Raw genomic sequence first — 25,917 nt, forward strand, 5'->3', positions numbered from 1 at the left:
TCCACCATGTGGGTTCTGATTATTGGTCTCGGTTCATCAGCCTTAGGGACTGTTACCTTTACTAACTGAGCCATATCTCACTGCCATTCACCCTGTTTCTAGAAGCTTATTTGTGCGGTCCAAACTCAGACAATGTCTTTTCATGAGAGTGTTAGCACACATATGCACACACACACACACAGAGGAGAGAGACAGGGAGAGAGAGAGAGAGACAGGGAGAGAGAGAGAGAGAGAGCTCGCTCACTGACTATCTCTGCCACCCCCCCTTTTTTTTGCTTCTGCAAGAGAACGGAGGAATTTTTTGGTTTGTTTGATTTTTAATCAAGCTGACATTCAGGGATATGCAGCCATTCACCCTGTGACCCCAGGTGGATGGCTAATTCTAGAAGGTTCTGGAGGCCTTCTCTGCCAAATGCAGCTGGGCGGAGCCTGGAAGGACAAGGGGCAGTGTCAGGTGCAGAGCTGGGCTCCAAGCACAGTGGTGAGCAGGTGTTCTGGGAACAAAGGGAAGGCCAGCATGGCTGGTGCAAGGTGGGCAAATGGAAGAGGGTAGGATTCAAAGACGGAGAGGAAGAAGGTGGTTTCAAACAGAGGCTGGGAAACCAGAGGGAGAGATTTGTGTGGAGCAATGTGTGTGGAAATGGGGGCCGGGGGTGCAATGAATCACTTGCCTGGTGTATGTCTTAGCTCCTCTACTGGACCATAAACCTGTTGAGCCTTCAGGCATCTCTGGTACAAATACTCAGTGGCCATAGCCAATTGGGCCCTCGCTGAAGTCCATGGAGCAGGCCTGGCATGATATGTGTGTGGAGCTGTTGGTCTCCCCACATTGAAAGGTGAAAACACAAGAGTAATTTGTAAACTATGTGTGCCCAAAGAAAACCTGAAGGAGGCTCTTTCTCCTTCCATCCCCTGGACCCCCAACTGGTCCTTGCTGGCTGCCACACCACGTCTTGTTTCCAGGGCCTTTCCAATCTAGCAAACCCTCTGTCTCCCCTTCCATGCTGGAGGTCCAGACAGACCTAGCATCATCTCTGTTTGTTTGGTTCCAGGCTCCCCGCCCAACCCTCTTCTCACATCTTCCAATCACCTTTAAAGGCATCATGGGTTCCTGAGGGGCAGAACGTCATAGGTCTGGTCCTGCCCAGACCTCCCTGTTTTATAATAGCATTGTCACCCTCCAGTCACTCAGTTCAAGACTTCCTTTGAGATATTTTACTGATCCAATCTTTATATTTCATCCCTTTGGAATATATCCCATTCACTTCCGTTTCTCCCTCTGCCACCCTCTTTACCCACTGGACCTTTTCAATGACCTTTGTACTTCCATTCCTAACCAGCAATAGTTACTTCTCCATTTAGAGCCAGGCATATTAATAAAAACGGTAGTTAAGTGATGTCGCTTCCTCATTCCCTGTCCCGTGGCATTTCTTGTAAGTTAAACAGTGTTTGTTTCTGTACACCTGTACACACAAGACCTATTGAGTCTGGCCCTTGATCCCTGCCCTATGTCACCTCATCCCACTCTGCCCGTGTCTGCCCTTGCTCTGCCCACACTGGCCTTTCTGGACCTACAACAACAAGGCACACCCCGCCCAGCCTCTAGCCTCTGCCTGGGCTGCTTCTGCTACCCAAAGCTCTGCCCCAGCTGCCCCAACTTCTCATCCTGGTTCTTTCTTGTCATCCATGGTTACACCAAATGTAGTCAGTGGGACCCAAAGGGGCATCCTGCCACTTCCTAGCCCACTTCCCACTCACTTCCTGCATAATACTCATCACTGTCCCCTCCCTTCTTCCCACTTCCTCTTGTTCACTGTCCTCCCACAGCTTCCCCTTTTTCATTCCCTGGTGTTTCTCTACTTGACCTTAACACACACCCTCCTCACTGTCTGCTTTGGCCATCACTTGGTCCCTAAATGGCCCCTGTGCACAGTGGTCCTCCACACACAGGGATGGAATGAGAGCCGTGGCCCAGACACTTGCCTAGCCCGGGATGCCAGATGTCAGACACATCAAATAGGAAAGCTCACATCTCCCACCTTCCCCGTTCTGCATTCCAGAGGCTGGCGTTGGCCTGGGGATTGGCCTGTGCAGCGTCCCCTACTTCCAGTGCATCTCGGGCATCTTCGTTCACACGCTGTCACCTGGATCCGTGGCACATCTGGATGGACGGCTGCGGTGGGTCCTTTCTTCTCTTCGGGATACACCCCTGGCTTAGAGCAGAGGAGACATCATTTAGGAGTGTCTGAGGTTGACCTCGGGAGAAGCGGCGAATGATTCAGGCTTGACCCAATTGTGCCACAGCAACAGTCACGCCAATCACCTGGGCATAGGGAAAGAGGGCGGGGTACACAACTCAGCAGCCCCACAGCCAGAGCTGCTAAGTCTAGTGTTGCTGATTCCCCAGAAATCTGTGTGCATGAGCAGGTTAAGACACATGGATTCTCAGAATGCCAGACTGCAATGGAAAACAGGAAGGAACACAGCTGACACAGAATCCAGGTGGCCTTCTCAATGGGGTTTACCTGTGAGCTCTATGTGCAGACCCAAGTGTTTTAGGTAACCAGCTGTGTGCATGCATGTCCTTGCTGAGAGAAGCATAATAATTTCAGATAGAAACTGCAGTCACACCTCTCTACCAAGGCTTCTGCCTTCAGTAAGTGATCTGATTGGGTAGAAATCATTATCTCAATGTAACCCATAACAATACTTTTGTAACCATTCTAGCATCTGCCAGTGGACATGCTTTTGCTAAGCAGGAAGGTTCTGCCTGTTTTTAATCCCCGCCTCCCGTGACTGCATGTGTAGGAAGGCAAGCCTTCTTTAGGTAGTGTCTGGATAGAGTCTGAGCTGGAAACAGATCTGTGCTGCCATCTGCAGGAGAGCCACTGCAACTCTGCTTGGGACACAGCTACAGGGATGTGGAAGGGGCCCAGTTGCAGGGCTGGGAGACCTGGTTTCAGGCCAGGGTACCTAACTTCAGGGTTGGGGGACCCCCAGCAGAGTTGGGGTGATTGCTTTATCCCTTCTGCCCTCTCCCAGAGGCCTGCAGTGGGGTGGAACGGTTCTGTGCTGCATGGCAGGGGTCTTCAGTTACATCCAGAGAACATGAATCATCTTGGCAAGATAAGGGGGTCAGTTTAGCAGAAACGCAGAAGGAAGCAGGGGACCACGTCCAGGGATGCAGAATCAGGAGACTCGAGTTCTCATCCTGACCCTGCTGATACCCTGAAAAAGACTGCCCTCCACCTTTGTTTCCACTGAAGTTTTACTTGAACAAAGTCACCCACCGGTTCTTGTTTCCTGTCCATGGCTGCAGCTGTCACCCACAATGGCAGAGTTAAGCATTTGTGACACAGACAACATGCCCTCCAAATCATAAAGTATTTACTATTGGTCCTTTACAGAAAACTGTCCACCCCCAATACAGGTTGCAGGAGGATAGTCATTTCATCTTCTATGCCTCAGTATCTCCATCTGTGAGGGGGAAAGGGGTTTGTTCATGGCTCAGTTAAGGTTACTATTCTCTGGATGAAATACCATGACCAAACAACTTGGGGAAAGAAAGGGCTTGTTTTGCTTATGCTTCTATATTACTAATCATCACTGAAGAAAATCAGGACAGGAACTCAACCAGGAGCCTGGAAGCAGGAGCTGATGCAGAGATCATGGAGGGGTGCTTCTTACTGGCTTGCTCCTCACAGCTTGCTCAGCCTGGTTTCTTATAGAACCCAGGACCAGCAGCCCAGGGATGGCCACACCCACAATGGGCTGGACCTTACCCATCAATCACTAATTAAGAAAATGCTCTTCAGGCTTGCTTATAGCCTCATCTTCTGGAGGCATTTTCTCAACTGAGGCTCTGTCCTCTCAGATGACTTTAGCTTGTGCTAAATTGACACAAGACTAGCCAGGGTAGTTGGTATCAACAATCCGATCTAATCCTGTCTTTTCTAGCTTGGTTCTTTTTCTGTGTCAGGAGCTGTTTCAGTCAGCCTTCTGTTTCTGTAACAAACACCTCCACCATTAGCTTATAGGAAGAAAGGCTATTTTGGCTGACAGTTCTGGAAAGTTCATTTGCATCTGACAGGCCCCACTACATGTAGGTCAGTGATGAGGAAACACATGATGGCGGGAAGAGAAGGCAGAACAAAGTGGGTTCACCTCCAGGCTGGAACTCTGGAAGGAGAGGCAGGAGCAGAGTCACACTGTTCCCCTGCAAAGGCACATTCCCAGTAACCAGAAGGGCTCTCCCTGGGCCCCTGTTCCTACAGTTTTTATCACCTCTCGAGGCCTTTGGAGGGCACCCGTCTAAACCACAGCAGTTGCCGTTGGAACTAAACTAAGTCCCCTGGGCTGCTGTCCTTGCTTCTCTTTTCAAGGACCTCTGACACATCCCTTCTCCACCATTTCTTTACATTTAGCACACCCAGCCAAGTCCTTCCTCCTGGCCACTCTGTTTCTAAGGATGCTGAGGCCCAGAATGTGACGAGTTACTTCCTGTTTAAACAGTTAGAGGGGTAAACCGCATCCTCAGTCTTGATCAGGTCAATGGGAGAAGGGGGCGGGTGTCACAGGCAAACTTCTGTCTATGCTGATGGCTCTGGCTATGAAACACTGGCCACTCTATGGTCCACAGTGACAGGAGCTGATGGCTGTTTTGTTCCTCCCTGTCCTGAGTTTTGGTCATGTGGTGAAGTCTACTCACTGAGATATTATGAACAGCCTGTCAAGGAGTGGGTTACTGAGAGGTGGCCCGCGTTCTGTCGTAGTATTAGTTTTATTTTGAGGCTTCTGTGGGTGTCTTTGCAGGTGTGGTGATGAGATCGTGGAAATCAATGATTCTCCAGTGCACTGCATGACCCTCAATGAAGTCTACACAATCCTGAGCCACTGTGACCCTGGCCCCGTTCCCATCATCGTTAGCCGACATCCAGACCCACAGGTAATGTGCCATCGGGTTTTTCTCCGCCCAGGCTCTCTCTCTCTCAGTATGAATCAGGGCAAGAATTGGATGGAAACAGAGAGGTTGCCGGATAGGGTTTGAACACTCTTCTTCCACGCCTGTCTAGACTATCTGTGGGGAAAAAATCTCTGTAGCAGAGGCTCACTGACAAATTTCCAGACAGCAGAAGAAATTGTTACCTGCTTAGGAAAACCTTATAACTAAGCTACAAGTTTTGGGGGGAAAGGAAGAAGGCATAATCCCAGAGTCCCATATAGCAGATGAAAGAGATCTATGTGTGTGTGTATCTAGTGGGCGCTTGCAATAGGAACATCTGGAGTGAGGCAGTGAGGATTCAGAGACAAGCAAACTCACAGTGAAGAGTTCTGAATAAGCACACGGCCTCAATAAAGAGACTGACACCCAGAAGAGGGGTGTTTGATAAAGCAGAGCTTGATACAGCTTAGGTTTCTTTAGACAGGAGCTGCAGAAGATCATTCCAGCATATGGGAGCACTGAGTTCAAAGTCAGATTCTGAAGGGACTGTCCACAGTTGGAGAGTGGATGGCAGGTTTTGTGGACCGGGTGAGAGTGAGAATTGATATTGGCTGGGATTGGACTGGGAAGTGTCTCCACACTGCTGATGCATCCGTGTTATTTTCTGGACCTGATGAGGAGCTACAGGCCAGTAGCTATTGATGCAACAGGTTCATATTTATTTTTTCAACCTTTGAATGGAGTAGAGTAGGTGGAGTGTAGGAAGGAATGGATGGTGAGGCCCTGGTCTATACAGAAGGCATAGAAAGAGACTAGAGAAGAAGAAATTCAAAGCCATACTTGGGAAGAAACAGCTGTAGCTCTTAGCTACTTAGATTTGGGCTAAGAGACAGAAAGTGACTAAGGGATTGTGACAGGAGACAGTCATTTACATCACACTCTTGTCCATGTCATAACCTGTGCCGTCTGCCTTCCTTCTAAGGCTAATTTTCCCTTGTATGCATACGCTGCATTTTGTTTAGCACCCGGTTTGCAATAGATAGCTGCTTGTTTCTACCTGTGACTATTGCAATAATGGGAAAAGAACATGAGACATACGCGTGACTGAGACATTTTTAAATTTCTTGTTTGTTTGGGACAGAGTGTCATTCTGCAGTTCAGGCTGACCTGACACTCACTGTGTAGCTCAAGATGAACTTGAGCTTGAAGAAATTCTCCTGTTTTATATTCCTGAGTGCTGAAATTGCAGGCATGAACCACCACACCTGGTCCTTGTTTTTTTTTAATTTTTCTTTTGTGTGTATTTCCAGATGTGAATCATCTGCTAATTCTATTTTTAATTATTTAAGGACTCTCTATACTGTTTTCCATAGACACTGAACCACTTTATATTACCATCAACAGTGCACAGGAGTTCCAAATTCTCCATGCCCTTGACAAAAAGTATTATTTTATTTTTATGGTGTGTGTGTGTGTGTGTGTGTGTGTGTGTGTGTGTGTGTGTGTGTGTGTGTGTAGTACCTGCAGAGGCCTGAAGAGGGCATTGGATGCTCTGGATTTGTTCAATGTGGTTTGGGAACCAAACTCTGGTCCTCTGAAAGAGCAGCAGACATTCCTAACCACAGAGGCTTTTCTCCAGGCCCAAGACTTGTTCTTTTCTGTTTGTCTATTTGTTTGTTTGTTTGAGTACCTGTCTTAATGGATGTGAAGTGGTATTTCTCTGTGATTGATGTTTTCATCCAGTAGTCAATAGTGATGGATATCTTTTCATGTTTTTGTTGACTATATTTATATTTTCTTGGGAGAAACATCCACCCAAAGTCTTTTGCTTATTTTTTAAATGAGTTTTGGTTTTTGTTATTATTCTTTATATTCTAGACTTTAACTTCTCACTAGATATATGATTTGCAAATATTTTCTCTCATTTTGAGAGTTGTTTCAGTCTGTGTCTTAGAATGCATACTTTAAAGTATTGGTGTTAGTTGATTTTTTATAATTTATTTTTACTGTTTAAAAGTATGTGCATGTATATGTGTCTGTGTGCGGGTGTGTGCATGTATGTGCAGGTGCCCTCAAAGGCCAGAATTACTGTGTTCCAGGGAGGCTGTTGTGAGCTGTCCAGTGTACCTGCTGGGAATTAAATTCTGGTAATCTACAAGAGCATTTGTGCTCTTAGCTTCTGAGCCACCTCTCCAGCCTAGGAAATTTTTTTTATTGTTTTCCTCTTTTGCTTCCCATATTTAGGTTATCAATTATTTATTTAGTAAAATGTATTCTTTCTGGAGATTTATACTGTTTATAGTTTGTAGAACAAAAAATTGAGGCTTAGCAGTATATGCATCTAGATGATGGAGAAACTGGCATGAGGTGTAAGTCTGCTTCATTCCTTGGACTCACACTTCATTCATTCATTCATTCATTTTTATGTGTATAGGTGTTTGCCTGCTTCTGCCTGGGCACTAGAGTCATGCAGTATACAAGGAATACAGAAGAGGGTGTCATGTCCTTTGGAACTGGAGTTACAAACATTTGTTAGCCACCATGTGGGTGCTGGGAATCCATCCCAGGACTTCTGGAAGAGCAGCCAGTGCTCTCTAATGCTGAGTCAGCCCCTGACATTTAACTGTTACTGTGAAGGAACTAATGGCTCATGAGGCACAGCACAGGCTCTATAATGGTCATGGTGATGACCGTGACACTGATGGTGACATCATTGCTAAGGGAACAGCTTTCAGAAGTAGATTATGAAACGGTGAATTCACCTAGAGTTTCACAATAGTGAGGAGGAGGTTGGAGAACCAAGGGGATTGATGGACATGCCTTTATTGATAGACATGAAACACCACTTGGAAGACCCTGGGGGAGTGTTGACACCCAGGGCACTTTTGGAAGCTGATTTTGCCTGCTCTTTGCAGAGTGGAAAGCAGAAGCCACGGGCATGGTAGGCACAGTGTTTGGAATCTGCTGCACCTGCCTCGGCTTCTTGCTTGAGTCAGTGATGGATCTTTTCCAGGTGTCTGAGCAGCAACTCAAGGAAGCTGTCGCTCAGTCTGTAGAAGGCATCAAATTTGGAAAGGAGAGGCACCAGTGGAGCTTGGAAGGTAAGGGAAGTGGTGAAGACTTACTTGAAAAATCTTTGTCTCCTTAGAAATCTTGGGGTTCAGCCATTAACCCACCCTCTACCTCAGCAGCATGAGAACAGTCATGGTACACATGCGTGGCATTAGACAATGACAGCTGAAAGACAGGAGCTCACCAGTTAAATCTGGCTCAGGTTTGCTTTGTGTGCAAAGCATAAGGTTCGTATTGTTTTGAATGTGGCAGGTGCTCTGCCGGCAGCTCCATCCCTTTCATCACCTGCCAGACTGCCTTGCCCACATAACACCCCTGTAGGCTTTGAGTTTGCAATTTATAACCTGTAATAATAGACACTGAAAACTCCTAATTAATCTTAACGTATTATCACACCACATCCTCAGGTCTAATTTTTATGTACATGTTATTAGAATAAGAGAGGCCCTGGAAGGCTCCTTACCAAAGACATATGACCACGAAGAGACTGATCGGGGGTCAGGGACTTAGCTCTCTAAGTCCTTTGGGCACTAACTAGGTAACCCAGGGGCATGCATATGCTAGGCCAACCTGAAGAGTTAACACTGATGTTGGCAAGGAGGCTGAAGTGTATAATGTGAGTTCTAATAGTTCTTAATAATAAAAGCTGGGAGTCAGATGTAGGGGAAAATGTTGAGAGATCCGAGAGAGAAAGGAGCAAGCCAAAGCCATCTTTACCTCACTACCTTCCCAGTGGAAAAGAGCTCAAGTCCCCCTTTTCTCCCGCCTATAATCAATCCTTTCTCAGCCCAGTCATCTCACTTCCTGTCTTTCGGTTAGCTAGTGGCAAGCTCCACCCTCTGATCTTCAGACATGCTTTATTTGTACAAGCAAGATATCACCACCCAAGTCTGTGGGAGAACATTCAGAGGAAAGGGCTAGACCAGGCTTTATTTCCACTAGGCTCCACTCACCCCAGATGCACAGATGCATAGGGGAATTGATCACTGGGACCCCCTCCCCATGAGCTCACTAGTTACAGTGGTAGGGGGTGGGGTGGTCAGATACAGGGGAGTGTTAGCTTTCATGCCTTCCTTTAGTGGTTTAGGTTTCTCAAATATGACCAAGACAGAGCAAAAAGCTCCTCCCTAAAGTGCATTTGGATCCAACCCTGTTGCCTTTGCTGCCTTCTCAAGCGGGTCTTTCTGACTCTCCTAACCACACCAAATAAACCCACAAACAACTCTGTCACTCGTGGGCTCAGAAAGGCTGAGTGATTTTCTCAACTCAAAGTTAGAAAGCTCATTGGAGTCCAAACCCAAGGCTGCCAGGCTCAGAGTCTAAGGTGCCTGCCACTGAGCAGTGGTATGTACAGAATGCTGCCTGCAGTCCTAGGGGTGTCTGGTCTTCTGGGGCCCAGCAAGGGGGTTCCTTGTGCTTCCCATGCAGGTGTCAAAAGACTGGAGAGCAGCTGGCATGGGCGGCCCACCTTGGAGAAGGAACGTGAGAAGCACTCAGCACCCCCGCATCGAAGGGCCCAGAAGATCATGGTCCGCTCCAGCAGCGACAGCAGCTACATGTCTGGGTCACCAGGGGGAAGCCCCTGCAGTGCAGGTGCGGAGCCACAGCCTTCTGAGAGGGAAGGCTGCACACACAGCCCCAGCCTGTCCCCAGGGCAGGAACAAGAGCCCTGCCCCGGGGTTCCATCCAGGCCTCTTCAGGAGAGCCCGCCCCTTCCCGAGAGCCTGGAGAGAGACAGCCACCCACCACTGAGACTGAAGAAATCTTTTGAGATTTTGGTGAGAAAGCCGACATCCTCCAAACCCAAGCCTCCACCCAGAAAATACTTTAAAAATGACAGCGAGCCTCAGAAGAAACTGGAAGAGAAGGTCACAGACCCTTCTGGGCACCCCTTGCCCGCATGCGGCCAGGTAGGAGGGTGTGCGCAGCGGGACGCGTGTCCCCTGCATTGAGCACAGCTGCCCTTGAGCCTTAGAAATACCTGCAGGTCTCCTGTACTCTGGCCTAGAGAAACACTCTGTTTAGGCCCAATATGAAGACAGACGGGAAGCTTCGCAGAACCTAAATGGAGGTTCCGGACTTGCCAGCTGTTGGCACTAACATTTAGCGTTCTCTCTGCATGGGTCATTTGTCTCGAGCCTTGCGGATCAGTAGCAGGCTCACTCCATGGTGGTGAGGATGAGCCCGGGAATCTCAGGTGTTCTGCTTACCCACAAGTTGTCTCCTAAATAACTAAGAGAGCAAGAACTCTGTGGGGATATGGGGTGATTATGAGACTCTAGTCCCATTACTCATTCTTAACTTTGTCTCCCATAGGTGGGGAGACTGGGGGAACCAACTTCTCTTAAGTCCAGGTATCTTTAGCTGCTACTTGGGGCTTGAGTGCCCCCTCTACCGGCTGTTGTGAGAATTACATCCCCTTCAGTATCTAGCCCACTACAGCACCACCACCCTGTCAAGACCTCCTTCCTCCAGGCCCACTCCCCAAAGAAGGCAGGTGAATAGGAAAGCAGCTGTAGGAACTTTTAACAAAGGACTCTATGCTAGATATGCTTATGCACATTGTCTCAGTTCGTCCTTGCAAGGGCCTAAGGTCGAGGGTCCCAGTTACCAGAAAAGGAACTTACTTGAGTTTACATTGCAGGGGGCAGGTGTGTGTGTGTGTGTGTGTGTGTGTGTGTGTGTGTGTGTGAGAGAGAGAGAGAGAGAGAGAGACAGACAGACAGACAGAGACAGAGACAGACAGAGACAGAGACAGACACAGAGACACAGAGACACAGAGACAGAGACATAGAGACAGAGACAGACAGAGAAAGAGAGAGACAGACAGACAGGGAGAGAGAGAGAGACAGACACAGAGACACAGAGACAGAGACAGACACAGAGACAGAGACATAGAGACAGAGACAGACAAAGAGAGAGAGAGACAGAGAGAGAGAGAGAGAGAGAGAGAGAGAGAGAGAGAGAGAGAGAAGTAAGGCCTCTGGGAATCCCCTAGAAGAAGCCAAAATGCAGGTTGACAGACTTCGGTGAGGTGGTTGGGGGAGGAAAGTCTTGAGTTCCCTGGCGAAGGCACAGTGGAAGGAAGAAGGAGCCATGTTACCAAACAGGAAGTGCAAACTTTCAGACAGCTGAAGGGCAGGGCTGACTAGCAACCAAGGATGGGCTATCTCGTGGATATGCTTCTGTGACTCCCCCCTTTCAGCAAATATGTCATTGCTTCTGGGTCTGAGACTGAATCTAGAAGGCAAATCAGAGGCAGGCTGGTGAGAAGGTAGACTTTTCCGCTTTCCTGCAGACAAAGGGGAGGAGAACAGGTGCCCTTGGGCTTCCCGATTGGGTGGAGCCCATGTAGGGCAGGGAGCATTGCCAAGTTAGGCAGCCAGCAGAGGAAGCAGGTTCTCTGCAGGGAAGGGCAGGCAAGGAGCCAAGGTATGAAAGACAGCACATAGACACATATAAACACATGTGCGTGAGTCCACACACACACACACTCTCACACACACACTCACACACTCTCACACACACTCACACACTCTCACACACACTCACACACTCTCACACACACTCACACACACGCACACGTGCACACACATGCGCGCGCGCACACACACACACACACACACACACACACACACACACACACACTGCTTTTTCAGATTCGGCATCCCACATCTGGAGCAGTTTGCCCTGCTCTGTCTTTTGCTTCCTCCCTGTTCTCACCAGTACCGTGGCCCCCACTAACACAAAGGCCATTCTGTAGCTGCTTTGTTTTTTTGGTCCACTCTCCATCGTCTCCCACGGCCAGCAGACCTTTCTGTAACTTATTCACACAACCAACAGAGCATTGTTGTGCTGGGAGAGAGATCACAAAGACGGGGTTCTAGCCTGGCAGAAAACAGGAAGCTATTGACTTTGTGCTGCATTCTTCACACACCCTTGGCCACTCCCCGCCTTTCTGAGTGGATCTTGGTTCCATGTCCAACCCTTCTTGCCCTCTCTCCACTTCCTCCCTCTTCTCTTTCTCCTCCTAACTTCTCTTATTCCTCTTTGTAGTCTTTTCTCTCTAGGGTCCTTAGACCCTTCTCAAGCAGATATGTAAGACAGTCTATGCACGTTTCCCATTTAATGCAACGTAGTAAGGCAATCCAATTTCCTCTGCCAAAATAACCTTCAAGACATTTCCCATGGGGCTGGAGAGATGACACAGAGCACTGGCTGCTTTTCTAAAGGATCCGAGCTCCATTCCCAGCACCTACATGGTGGCTGATAATTGCCTGTAACCCCTGTTCTCGGGGATCTGAGGACCCCTTCAACTGCACCCACATTGTATCAAAATACCGCTCACGTTGAAGAAAACTGTGTCGTTTTCTCTGCTGAATCCATGTCTCTCACCCTCTTGCCTTCTTTCCTCCCTCCATCTCATTCACCAAACACTGAGTCAGAAAACATTTGCCTGAGAAAATTTTATTCAGAGGTCAGATTAATTTTAGGATTAATGTTAAAGACTTCTTCAAACAGAGAATGCCACATCAGAGGTGTTGGTTAAGAGGTAAAACATGGAGGTCAAGGGGACAGCTCATATTAAAGGGCCTGTAGCAAAGCATAAGGGCCTGAGAAAAGTCCCAGAACCCATGTAAAAAACAATAGCATCACGGGGCAGATCCCCGGTGCTTGCTGCTAGTCAGCCTAGTCTATTGGTGCCACTCCAGACCAGGAAGACAACATCTCAAAAATCAGGTAGACAGAGCCTGAGGAACAACACCTGAAGTCACCTCTCTTTACTCCACACGCATATACACACAGGCATATAAGTACCTGCTTGTATGTATGTGTACACGTGTGTATGTACATGCACAAGAAAGAAAGGAAGGGAGAGGAAAAATGGATATACATGAAATGGAATACTTCTCAGCTCTAAGAAAAATTAAAGAATTTTCAGGAGATCATTTTTCAGGAATATGGATGAACTTACAACATATAATATTAAGTTAGTTCATACAGTCCCAGAAATAAACCATATGTTCATCTGAGAATATATGAGAACTAGCCAATAATATATATGTACATGTAAACAAATGTACCGGCTCAGTATAACATAAAGAAAGAACAAGAAAACTTGAATACACGGGATGAGGAAAGACTGAGTACAGGCAATGAAAAGGAGTTGTGAAAATTATTTTTCTAGTGATCATTTGATCATAGAATTTTTTTTGCCTTTGGTGGCAGATAAGTACAGAAAATATATATGATACCAAAAGTGTAAAATTTAATGTGAAAGCTTCACAACTTTCATTTCAAAACCCAATTCTAACTGTATATGAGTTCATTGAGTTGGACAGACTTTGGGTCTGGTTAATTTGGCCGTGTGATATTTTTATTTATTTGTAAGTTTTTTTAAAAATAAGTTCATTTTAAAAAGGAAAAGTAAGACAGACATTGTCTTAGTTACTTTTCTATTGCAGTGAAAGGACATCATGACCAAGGTAGCTTATGGAAGAATTTGTTAGGGTTATTGTTCCAGAGGTTAGAGTTCATGCCCATAATGGAGAGAAGGATGACAGCAGACATGGTGACCATAGTGATGGGGAGGATAACAGCAGACAGACAGACAGACAGACATGGTGTTGGAGCAGTAGCTGAGAGCTTACACGTTGAGACTAGAGAGAGAGAGAGAGAGACAGAGAGAGACAGAGAGAGAACTGGAATGGTATGGAATTTGAAACCTCAAAGCCTACGCCCAGCGACACACCTCACCAACAAGGCCACACCTTCTAATCCTGTTCAAACAATTTCACCAACTGGGAACCATACATTCAAATATATGCGCCTATGGGGGCCATGCTCATTCAAACCACACGGACATGCATCAGGGTCTTTTCCAAGATGACCTGCTGGCATTGGCTATGCCTTTGCGTAAAAGCACCAGTAATCTGTGGACACAGATGGCCATCACCTCACAGAGTCCCTAACAGGATGCAGTCAGTTTTCCTGTGTGGTGAACATCTTGGAGAAGAACAGATGTTATTATTGGTTTACTGTTAAGTGCTAATGGAACTAGCTCAGGAAGGCCTCTTTGGATGCTCTGACCCTCATATTTCAGAACACTCTCTTAAGTCTCCACCTTCAAGCAGGGGCCTTGGGCGGGTCAATGACTGTGACCTCTTTCCAACTGTTCCAGTTCCTTCTTCCCCAAAGAATGTATGTGGATGGCAGAGACGCCTGAGAGCTTTGGCATTTGGCCTGTCTTGATCTAATCCTAAATTAAGCAAGTGCCCCTGCTTGTGTCCTTCTTCTGGAGGATGGCCTATAGCCTTGTCACCTAGACCATTGTGGCCTGACTCTTCAATGAACAGGACTTGGGAGCCACCCCAGCAAAAAACCCAAAATGTTTCTCTTCTATACAAACATGTGTCAGGAGCATTGGGGCCCTGGTATTGTCTTTTCTTCTAGAGAGGGCACCATGCTTGCTGCCATGCTTGGTTGCCTGGAAAAATCTCAGTTTTGTTCCAGAGCCAGATGCCAAGTATTTCTCAGGCAAGCCTTCTGTACCACTAAGGTCTGATGCGCCTCTGCTGTCTCTGGACCCTGCATCTCACTCAGGCTTTGGGGAAACTCTACCTAAATAGTAGATGACTACTTGATGCCTGGCCCAGCTCCTCACAGCCTGTTTTAAGGAGGTTCCTGAGGCAGCAGCCCTCTCCATGGAGAAAAAAAAAGTCTGCAACTGATTGGTATAGTCTCTCTAGGTGCTGCAGAGGGGAGCCAGAACACAGTGCTGACTAGGTTCTAATTACTCTGGGAATCTCAGTGTGGAGTGTTTGCCTTGCAGACAAGAACCTGGATCTGACCTTCCCACACCACAGAAAGCCAGTGTGGTGGTGTATGCCTTGGTGGATGCAAGCGCATAGGGCTATCCTTGAATACATAGAGAGCTTGAGGCTAACTTAGGATACATAAGAACTTGCCTCAAACAAAAGAAAACAAAATTGCAACTGGCAAGAAGGCCCAGTGGGCAAAGGTGCTTGTCGCAAAGTGTGATGACCTGAGTTCAATCCTCGGGACCCATGTGGTAGAAGTAGAGAAATGATTTCCACACATTGTCCTGTAATCTTCATGTGTGTGCTGTGAACACAATAAATCATGTAATTTTTAAAAACTAAAGCCAACGAGGGAAGCAACTGGCATGCTTTTCTTTTGAGTGGTCTTAGGTCTTAACTTAGGCATCACTAGAGGGCAGTTTCTTTGGCCTGCATGTCCTTTTGGGTCAGACAGTTGGCTAACATGCTGTTGTAAGCAAAGCATGCCAGCACCTTCCTTACCCCCACCTCTCCCGCCCATCACAGACAGCCAGTAACTTCCTGCGCCTATGATGCATGCCCATATTGGGTCCAGCAGGTTGTTGGAAGCCCAGGGACCCGGGGGAGCATCCAAGAGGGGTTAACTGTGCAGTGGCATCCCTGTGTGGGGGGAAAGGAACCCTTCCCCACAGCTGCTGTGAATTTCCCTGTAGAGGTGTCTCAATAGTCACTCTCATGTCCTAATCAAAGAGCGCCTTGCCTTCTTGCAGCTCGAGGCTACCGTTTTGACACGGTCTGGCTTCCTGTTTACACCACAGGAAACCAGAGAGCTGCTGCCTCCGCTGCCACAGGAAGACACTGCAGGGAGAAGCCCCTGCACGGCTGCCTGCTGTCCAGGACCCGCAGTCAGCACGCAGACTGTGTCCTCCACAGAGGGCGAGCTACTGAGGAGTGCCAGTCCAGGTGAGCCACCATGGGGACCTTCCAAAGGAAGATCTCTCCGGAGAAAGTTCTACGGATCAAGTAGGAGCTAGAGTTTGGTCTGAGGTCAGTGCCTTGCCATGGACACAGCGGACAGAGGCAGTGACTGGGGTTGATGGACGGGGAGGCTTCTGGGGTGCTGGGGCAGAAAGACAGGAGAAGAGCTCTTCAGGGTGACAAGGGTCCGGGCTGAAGCGGTGATATCTGGGGAGGTGGTGGTATGGATACCGGCTGTTCTCAGGGGTCTACATGGAAAGATGTCCAGAGATTATAGCTAACCCAAGCTACCTTGAGCAGCTGCGTTACACGGGTGCCAGCAAGACAGCATACGTCATTCACTGTGATCAAACCTGAGAATGCAGCATGGGAAAAGCAGGGCTTGGCTGATGTTTACCACATCCAGGAGGTGGATGTCAGGTGGTCTAAGTGGTACACCTGTCAATACAACGGCATGGCTTGAGTGTGTGTCGGCTTACTATAAAGAACAGAGAACCCTGGGTTCACCCTTCATCCACTGTGGTTCTGGGCAATTTACTTTGCCTTTGTGGGTTCATTCACTGGTCAGCAAGTATTAGAGACTACACAGAATCCTGATGTGTGACTTACCACAGCTAGCACACAGTGAACGGTGGGTGTGTGAGGCTGTGCTTGGTGCCAAGGATGAGGGAGGAAGGGATGCTCCCAACAGGTTCCTGCCCCGAGGAGCTTCCAGTGTGGCAGAGGGATGTACAGGGAGGCCACAAGTCACATTCATTAAGCACACGAAGGCCTCTGGAGAGTAAAGGACAATATGAGTGGAATGATCTAGATATCTCACCCAGTGAGGTGCCCCACCAAGGGAGACTCCACCTACCCACCCTCCCTTCCCTTGGTTATCCTAAATGAGGACACACCCTAGTTTGCAGAGGACTTGCCTGTAGAACTCTGGACTCTGAATTGTTGCCATACCAGTCCCTCATGGCTGAATAGTTTGTAAGTGCAGAAACAGCCTACGGGCCAGACATACTTGTTGAAATCCTGGAATCACTAGTACCCATCCAGACCTTCACGATCATGCATGGCTCTTCTTTGGTGCCGTCAGAGTTCAGTGTTCTACTTCCCTTGAGGCTGGGCATTGTGACAAGAGATGGGAGGAAGCAGTGTTCCTCAGACAAGGGTGTATTCTCATGTGAAGATTCCCTGAAACATGCAGCCCAAGCAGCCTAGTCGTAGGCAGAGAAGGATGAGGCATGGGAAACACAGAGAACCGACAGTGGCATCCCTCTTGAATGCTAGGGCTCAGGGGCCAACCTCCCCTGTTCCTGGGGAACGGAGTTGAGTGTGGAGTTTCCCCAGCCCATGCAGGTAGATGTCAGTTCAATACTATCTTATTCTGAGAAAGCTTTTGCACGCTGCCCCTTGGACATGGCAGCCTGAGAACATCATGGACAGACAGTGGATGATACAATGAAGCACCTTTGTGGGATTAACCACATCCCAATCTCCCAGACTATAACCCAGATATATCAACTCAGAACTGTGAAATGGACCCTTCAGATTCCAATGAATAGCCAAAATTCAAAATCAATGACACATAGCCTTATCTCCACCTGGAACAGTTTAATCAATTCTTTTGATTGAGAAAACTCATTTTCCAAGCAAGCTGGTCAATGACCTGAGTGTAGGCAGAGTATCACACTCGCATGACTTCATGGCTTCAGGAGCAGGTAGGTACACAGGTATGCTATGTGCCTTTGAGATGAGAGAGCCTCAGTAAGCGCAACACACCCCACCGGTAGGCACACTCATCCTTGTCACTTTTGAATGACATGGATAGTCCAAATCAAAATGCGGACCAACATGAGACATACGGAGTGAAAGTTTAAAAGGCAAAAGAATTTAACATTTCTCCTAGGTTATCTGTGTGACTGTTTTAGACAGTGGGGAGGACATTAGAGTGGGCAGTGAGGTGACATGGGGTCTGTCTGACTCTGACAACCATGGCCCCTCATCTTCTTGGCTGCTAGAGTCCTTTCTTGTCAAATGACAGTACAGGTATTTCCCAAGCACACATCTAGTTCTAGAATGTTAAGATTGTAGAAGGTACCATTCTCCGGTTCTTCAGTTCTGCCAGTTGGCACCCCAGTTAGGTGACAGCCCTTGGAGCCATTCCCCAACGTGTCCCTTCAACACTGTAACTTGAATTTAGAAAGAAAATCCCCAGTGAGGTGTCACAGGTTTGCCTTTGTTTCTGCCCGCCAGCCTCACCAGGAAAACACCCGCTGCTGAAGAGGCAGACGCGGATGGACTATAGCTTTGATACCAGCACTGAAGATCCTTGGGTTAGAATTTCCGACTGCATCAAAAACTTATTTAGCCCCATCATGAGTGAGGCCCATAGCCATATGCCACTACAGGCCACCACCAGCCTGGGTGAAGAGGATGGGACACAGGGCCGCCCAGAAGGGGTCCTGTCAAAAATGGACACTCCCAATGGAGCTCCCAGAGTTCACAAGTCAACAGATGGCTGCATTGTGAAGAAGGGGCCCCCAGTGGCCCCCAAGCCAGCCTGGTTTCGTCAGAGCTTGAAAGGTCTGAGGAATCGTGTCCCAGACCCCAGAAGACTCCCGGAAGTAGCCTCAGCCACTCAGCCAGCACCTGTTTCTAGGGAGCCTTTGAGGTCACACTCACAGGTCTCCCCCTCCCCCTCCCCCTCCTCCTCCACCTCCTCCTCCATCAGGCAGAGAATCAGCTCCTTTGAAAACTTTGGCTCCTCACAACTGCCAGAGAGAGGAGTCCAGAGACTGAGCCTGCAACCCAGCTCTGGGGAGACCACCAAACTTCCAGGAAAGCAAGATGGAGGACAGTTTTCTGGTCTCCCAGGGCGAGGGGCCGCAGGCGCTGCTAAGTACAGACCGATAGAAATGGAGCCTATAGCCATAGGCTTTCCTAACACCTCAGAGGTCAGGGACCCAGGTATGTCTGAATCTCCTCCCCCAGGTCAGCGACCCAGCCCAAAAGCTCTCTCCCCAGACCCTCTCCTGAGACTGCTGACTGCACATACCGAGGACACCCAAGGTCCAGGCCTCAAGATGCCAAGTCAGCGGGCACGGAGCTTCCCCCTGACCAGGACGCAGTCCTGTGAGTCGAAGCTGCTGGATGAAAAGGCCAGTAAGCTTTACTCCATCAGCAGCCAGTTATCATCAGCTGTCATGAAGTCCCTGCTGTGCCTTCCGTCTTCAGTCTCCTGTGGCCAGATCACCTGTGTCCCCAAGGAGAGGACGTCTCCAAAGCCACCTTCCAACAACAACACAGCTACGGAAGGTCTTGGTGAAGGCGTTGCCACGGACACAGGGTTTTCCCTCAAGTGAGTGTCTGGGCCCTGCTAGGCTCCCATTCCTCTGTTTTATGTTATATAGCAGTTAAACATTTTTCCATCACATTTCTAGTTAAAAACCATTTCCCCTCATGTGAGTGTGTGTGTACACATGCGCATTGTAGCTCTCTGTCTTCCCTGCCAAGGAGTAGTTTACACAGCACCTGACCGTGGCTTGGATGGGAATTGGGGGACATGACCAGGCCCCTGGTAAACTGCTCACACACACACACAAGGCTGATGCATACATATCTGAAAGACCCACTCTCCGCTTAAGGAGCTCCGGGTGAGGTGAGGAGATGCTCTCCAACAAAAATCCATTTTGCTTTTCACATGGGCCCAGGACCTAGGTCGGGAGTAAGGGCATTTAGTTCTGTTTCAGTCCAGGCCCTTGCTCTCCTTATTATGAGCAGAGTCCTGCCCTGTGCACCTCGCTTCCCTCTTTAGCTGGAGTTAGGTGGTGGATGAGACCAGCTGCACAGACATATGGCTTGGTAGCAGGACTGGGTCTATCCCACTTGGATCAGCTGTGATTTATTTAATTGCTTATGCTGCCCAGGGTGGATATGTCATTATCAAATAACAGAGTTTCCGAAGCGCTGAGTCCCTTGCAGGATGGAGTAGTTCAAGAATCCTGCTCTTCACACTGTGTTTTCTGTTTGTGAAAGCCTTTCAGAGCTGAGAGAATACTCAGAGAGCTTCACCGAGCCCGGGGAAACTGAGGACAGGGACCACTGTTCTTCTCAGCCTGGCCAGTCAGTTATCTCCCTGCTGAGCTCAGAAGAACTGAAAAACCTCATCGAGGAAGTGAGAGTTCTAGATGAGGCGACATTGAAGGTAGGTTTCCTGTGTGCACATCTGCAGCCACAAGGGCTCCTCCCCGTGGGCTGCTGTGGTCACCTCAGCTGGGCCAGAGGGGGTAAGTAGCTAAAGAAGTTTACGGGTCTCAAGGCTTGTCATGGTGCTGGTATCAGAGCAGGTTTCGTCCTGTGTTAGAGGGACAACAGACCTTAGCTGAGATGAGAAGTGTGTGTGTGTGTGTGTGTGTGTGTGTGTGTGTGTGTGTGTGTGTGTGTGGCAGGGGTATGGCCAGGCCCTTCATTTTATGAACGAGAAGGGGGTTGATGATCACAGAGCCAGGGTGCTCTGTCTCTAAGCTCGAGTCCAGTGCTGTGCCAACATCCCATGGGCTGCTGCCTTGGCACGAGTGTCCAGAGAGAAGCTGAGAGCTGTAGCACTGTCAGTGGTAAACAGCATGGGTGAAGTAAGCTCTCGAGGCTTTCATCATTTCCGCTGCACACCTAAGGTGCACTCCGGAGGGCCTCTGTGCCCCAGTCACCTCACTGGGAAAGCCCCACTCGCCCTGTAGTTGCTGAACACAGCCAACGGTGTGAAGAGAGGAAATGGCTCAGCCAGAGCCAGAGGCAGCAGTCTGGGGGGTGGGGGGGGGCTCTCTGGAAGCTTGTTGGGGTCTATACTCCTTCCAGCACTGAGATAATGCAGTCTGGGGAGGGAGGACTCTCCTTCTCTATTGGAGGAGTCACAGCTGCCCCCCTGAGGTCAAGGTGCAGATGAGGATGATTCCAAGATGCCTCTGGGCTGTAATTTCTCCTCTGTGGTTCTCACTAATTACTTGTATCCTGCCTGAGCCACCAGTCCCCGGGGCCTAAATCAATGCAAATACTGTGCTGGAGGAGAAACTTCAAGTTTAGAGCTGCCTATCTTTTTTTTTTCTTTCCTGTATCATGTCAGTCCCCCACAGGACCAACAAAACAAAACAAAACAAGACAAAAAACAAACAAACAAACAAAAAACAAAAAACAAAAGCCTGAAAATAATCCCAAAGATGTGGGCCAGCATGGGGCCAATGGGATCTTTACACTCAGGTTACTCCTCTGTCTTTGGAACTCCCCATTAAAAGACTGCAGAACACCTTCAAGTCGGAAGCCCTGGTGGCCCATGACCAAGGGACTGCTTTGCCATGCTTTTATTTCCTGGTGCCATTTACAAACTAGTGGCCCAAGAGCCATGCGCTTGAAAATAAATTTTACTTGATCTTTTAAAGTTATCAGATTCCAGAAATAAGTCCTGAGATTTCTTACTGTTCTGTTTAAAGGGAATGGGCCAGTAGCACTGGGTCTGCCTTTCTCAGAATTGGATGTGCCTGTCACTCACGCCCGTCCATCTTGTCTATGTATGTGATCTCCGTGGTTCTTGTGGGCTCTGGAGCTCCAGGTTCCAGCTCTGGACTAGAATGGGATCCTCTGCCTTTGGGCAGTGCAATAAGGTTGTTCTGGCTCCAGACTGGCGGTTTCTGCTTGTGCTTGTGTGCGTGTACACACTGGTACATGCTTGTATGATGAAGTGAGAAGCCAGCTGGGCCGCTTACTGCTGCTATGCTGTAGAAAAAGGAGCAGCTAGAAATTCTGAAACAGCACTGGCCTCTGAGAGGCTGACCCAGATCATACCACCTGCCCTTGTCACACAACGTCATGGTAAAGCAGCATCTTCCAGCCTCAAGGGATCTCTAGCTGACTTAGCCATGTGCAGCCCGGTCTGTGGGAGTTGGGTGTGAATGGGTGAGTAAGAGGGAAAAAAGGCTGGGCTTGCTGTTTTACATACGTTTGTTTCTCCTCCTAAGCGTCCTGTAATTCCTGTGCGATGAAACTCAAGTCTGAGGAGGTGGTAGTACCGGCCCAGCTGGTGTTTAATAAAACAAACCAGCATGCTGTTAAAGCCTGTGTCAAGTTGTTCCCGCTGCTGCAGTGCAGTGTTTGTGAATGCATGTGTTTTCATCCACAGCAACTAGACAGCATTCATGTCACCATCTTACACAAGGAAGAAGGTGCTGGCCTTGGATTCAGCTTGGCAGGAGGGGCAGATCTAGAAAACAAGGTGATCACGGTGAGTGTGGCCCTGGAATCGGCATGCCAGAGGCAGAATGGGTTGCTGGGGGTGCAGAGAGTTGCCTGGAAAGGCTCTTGTGCTGAGAAACACCAGGCAGGGTAAGGACATGTGTTTTAAAGGAAAAGCATTGGGACTGTTCTCAAGAGGCTCAGTGTGGGCTCCTATCTGATCCAGTCTTAACTCTTTGACATTAAGTGCCTTCAATGAAGATGGTCTCTGTGCACCTTATACAACCCCAGTACACCAAAACAGACACTAATTACACATGGAGCATCAAAAAATATTGTGTATATGTGTGAGTACATATGCACACGTGCAGTGTATGCAAGTACACGTTCTACACCAGAACATCTGAATGGAAAGTTCGCATGGTTTAAAGCCCTAATACCTATATTTTTGAAAATATGTGAAAGATGCATTAAAATGGAGACAATCAGGAGGATATCTTGGTCAACAAAGCACTTGCCTTGCAAGCTCAGCTTGAGTCCCAGAACTTGTGTTAAAGGAAAGCTAGGAATGGAGGTGCATTTATAACTTCCGAGCTGGGGACACAAGGACAGGCAGATTCCCAGCTGGTCATCCAGCCTAGCCAACTTGGCAAATTCCAGGCTACTGAGAGACAAAGGAAATGATGCCTAAGGTGGGACAGCTGAGATTGTCCTATGGTCTCCACATGTATGTGCACACATCATATGTTGCTGCAAAAACACACAAATGTGCACACACACACACGTGTGTGTGTGTGTGTGTGCATATATACAGGCCAACTTTGGCAAAATATCACATAATTTCCTTTGGAAATATAGATTGTGGTGGTCACTAGGATTTGGATAGGTACAATTTATAGCCACAGGGCATTTTAAAAAACTTGTCTAGGACTGTAGAGTTTTCATACTATGTAAAAAGGAACTCATGGAAGGCAAATCCTTGCAAAGGAAGGGACTACCCTGCTTCTGTTTACCTGTAGAATGAGAATGTTCAAGGGGACGTTTGTGAAGTTGACTTGTAGGTTGACTTAGCTCAGTGGGATCCAGCCAAAAGGTGGAGTAATTACTATGCTATGCACAGGCTACACACACCACATTGTTCATGCAAGACTGCAGAGCTTGTACCAACCTCCTGTTTTTCAGGACCCAGAGTCTGAAATAGCATGGGGAGGGCAGCAGATCTGTGTTATAGGCATCTTTCCCTGTGGACCCATAGTTGATCCTGGCCTAGCTGATCTTACCGGCATGGGCTACTGACTTCATGATCCAGGCTATGTGGCATGGGCTCTGGGCCTCAAATTCAGGCTTCTGGGTATGGTGGCAAGGACCTTACCCACTGAGCTGTCTTTCTTTTTGGCCATAAGCTAGAGTTTTGTTTTGCCTTTTTTCCCTCCATATCATGCAGAAAGAAGAAAGGGACCAGCTAAAGAATGAGGATGTCTTAGGCAGTCTAGGATAGTACCTCAAGTACTTCATGTAGAAAATGAGACCTGAGTGTATCTCAAGAAGGGATAAGCTCTCCTGAAATGTGTTTGGGGAGTCATCATGTTATTACATTGTTTACTTTGAGAACCAAGATATAAACTGACATTGTAGGACTGCTAGCATCTTTAAACAATGAAAAATTTGGGAGATTTTGTTTAATGTGGTGTCCCAAAATTTCTCTTTTCTTAGAAATCTGCTTATACACACCCCTCAATAAGCCATAGACTCCATTTTGCCAGGAAACCCTTCTTAAGAATGTGATCCAGGGTAGATAAGGCAGAAGATGTTCTTTGCGAGTGGATGGGACTGGAGGATCAGTCAAGGACATTGTGTGGGAAGAGTGTTGAGGGCTCTCTGGCCATCGCTGTTGGTTTCTGCCCTGGCTAGAGGAGGAACGCTGGCCCAGGCCTGTTGCTCTGCTTGAGATATAGTCAACCTATGTTGTCTGTAGTGGTATTTATTTATTATTTATTAAAGCTTGCCTGAGGATTCAGAAAGCATCTGACCCTCAGTTTGAACCCCAATATCTGTCTCTGGGTCTTTAATTTATCGTGTTACAATTGTCTTTGGCCTAAACTCCTCTGAGGTTGGTTGGATACCTGGCTTGGAGTGACCCGCTAGCACAGATGGGGATCTGATTTGGGTGGTTTGGAGGTTCTGATTCCTTTGGCTTGTTTAGGTTCACAGAGTGTTTCCAAATGGCCTGGCTTCCCAGGAAGGCACAATTCAAAAAGGCAATGAGGTTCTTTCCATCAACGGCAAATCTCTCAAGGGGGCCACCCACAATGATGCCCTGGCTATCCTCCGCCAAGCTCGGGACCCAAGGCAAGCTGTGATTGTCACCAGGAGAGCAACTGTGGAGGCCACTCCTGACCTGAACTCCTCTACCGACTCTGCAGCATCATCTTCAGCAGTCAGTGACACGTCTGGAGATTCTAGTAAGAGTTCCCAGTGCAGAGGGGTGGGGACGGGTGTGGGGAAAGTCCCCATGTGAGCCAAGTACTGACTGCCTTTGGCCATTTAGATCCATTGTTAGTGGCATTGTGTGATAATGTGTGGCCCCAACACACCTTAACAGCTTGCCTGGACGAGCAGAGCACTGAACAAGCCCATGTGTTTTTCTCTGCAGTGGAGGCCACTGTCTGCACAGTGACACTGGAGAAGACCTCTGCAGGGCTGGGCTTCAGCTTGGAGGGAGGAAAGGGCTCCCTTCAGGGAGACAAGCCTCTCACCATCAACAGGATTTTCAAAGGTGGGTCCTTTCCCCCTCTACACCCTCTCCAGTTGTGGGCATGCAGCAAGCACCGAAACCCAAAACTCCTGAGATCCTTCTGGGACACTGGATTCCCGGGCCCTTTGAGTCACGTGTTGACCCCTATGCATTCAGTTCTGCTTTTCTTACCTTGTGCCCTTGCTCAGTCATGCCTTTACTTCTCATTTTGCTGGGTCCTCTCACATGACTGAGTACTGCTGCTTGTGTAATGAGTCTTTTTCTGTTCTGCTAGCCAGCTCCCAAATAATGACACAGAAACTCATTATCAATTATGAAAGCTTGGCCTATAGCTTAGGCTTGTTCCTAACTAGCTCTTATAACTTAAATTAATTAGGTTAATTTATGTTAGTCTATGTTCTATCATGTGGGGTAACTGGTCTTCCATCTGGCACTTCCTGGTTTCTCTCTGTGTCTCCTGGTGTATCCCCTGCACTTCAATTATCTCTCTTTACTTTTTCTCTCTGCCCAGAAGCCTAGTCTACACCTCCTGCTTAGCTATTGGCCATTCAGCTCTTTATTAAACCAATCACAGCAATACATTTTCACATAAGTGAACAAATATCCCACAAACAGGCTTGGTTCAGCTTGGCAGGACCAAGGACAGGAAGAGGCAAGGAAGGCTCTGGCTTGAGGCACAGAGTTGAGGGCCACCAAAAGATGCATTGAGAAAGATCGATACCATTTCCACACAATGTACTTAAAAATAAATGTTAATCTTAAGAATACAGCTGTGATAGCACTGTGGTGAAGATAAGACACTCAGGAGTTCAAGATCACAGTGAATAAAAGGTCAGCCTGGGTTATATGAGTCTGTCTCAAAACAACTAACCAACCAATCCATGACACATAAGATGCCAATGTTTTGAGTAAAGCCAGAGGCTGGCATTGGTCTCACAGCCTGGCTAGCTTTACTCTAGTCCTGGATTCATTGATTCTTGTGTTTATTTTCCAATTGATGTCTTATTCATTATGAATTGGGCTGTCAGACAAGCTGACATGTTGGCTAGCTGGATATGGATTTTCCTGAGAAATTATGAACACCTTGTAGCTACCCTGCAAATCTACCTGCAACTCCTTGCCACTTTTTAGGTGGAAGCCTTGGGCAAGGGAACAAG

The 25,917-nt window shown here is 48.0% G+C and overlaps 1 protein-coding gene and 1 long non-coding RNA gene across 10 annotated transcripts in view; one reads left to right on the plus strand and one right to left on the minus strand.

Annotated features, from left to right (window-relative positions):
• Positions 1-25,917, plus strand: part of Il16 (interleukin 16) — a 93,855-nt gene that overhangs the window by 66,230 nt on the left and 1,708 nt on the right. For 6 of the 9 annotated variants that reach the window (XM_040729104.1, XM_040729111.1, XM_040729106.1 and 3 more), the window contains 10 exons: positions 2,061-2,178; positions 4,813-4,945; positions 7,956-8,043; positions 9,443-9,924; positions 15,585-15,777; positions 18,037-19,141; positions 19,819-19,987; positions 21,953-22,054; positions 24,209-24,467; positions 24,659-24,781. In XM_040729104.1, the coding sequence (XP_040585038.1) occupies positions 2,061-2,178; positions 4,813-4,945; positions 7,956-8,043; positions 9,443-9,924; positions 15,585-15,777; positions 18,037-19,141; positions 19,819-19,987; positions 21,953-22,054; positions 24,209-24,467; positions 24,659-24,781 (2,772 nt within the window). Of the gene's footprint in view, positions 1-2,060; positions 2,179-4,812; positions 4,946-7,955; positions 8,044-9,442; positions 9,925-15,584; positions 15,862-18,036; positions 19,142-19,818; positions 19,988-21,952; positions 22,055-24,208; positions 24,468-24,658; positions 24,782-25,917 lie in introns of those variants that run through there. The other 3 variants (XM_021231688.2, XM_040729115.1, XM_013118938.3) reach the window with 3 other exon arrangements.
• Positions 301-16,631, minus strand: LOC121133214. The gene is made up of 3 exons (XR_005870012.1): positions 16,402-16,631; positions 2,040-2,213; positions 301-790 (listed from the first exon to the last, which is right to left on the minus strand). It is a non-coding gene; the product is annotated as an uncharacterized LOC121133214 (long non-coding RNA).

Source organism: Mesocricetus auratus, unplaced genomic scaffold (genome assembly GCF_017639785.1).
Source record: "Mesocricetus auratus isolate SY011 unplaced genomic scaffold, BCM_Maur_2.0 Super-Scaffold_4256, whole genome shotgun sequence".
Classification (NCBI taxonomy): Eukaryota; Metazoa; Chordata; class Mammalia; order Rodentia; family Cricetidae; genus Mesocricetus; species Mesocricetus auratus.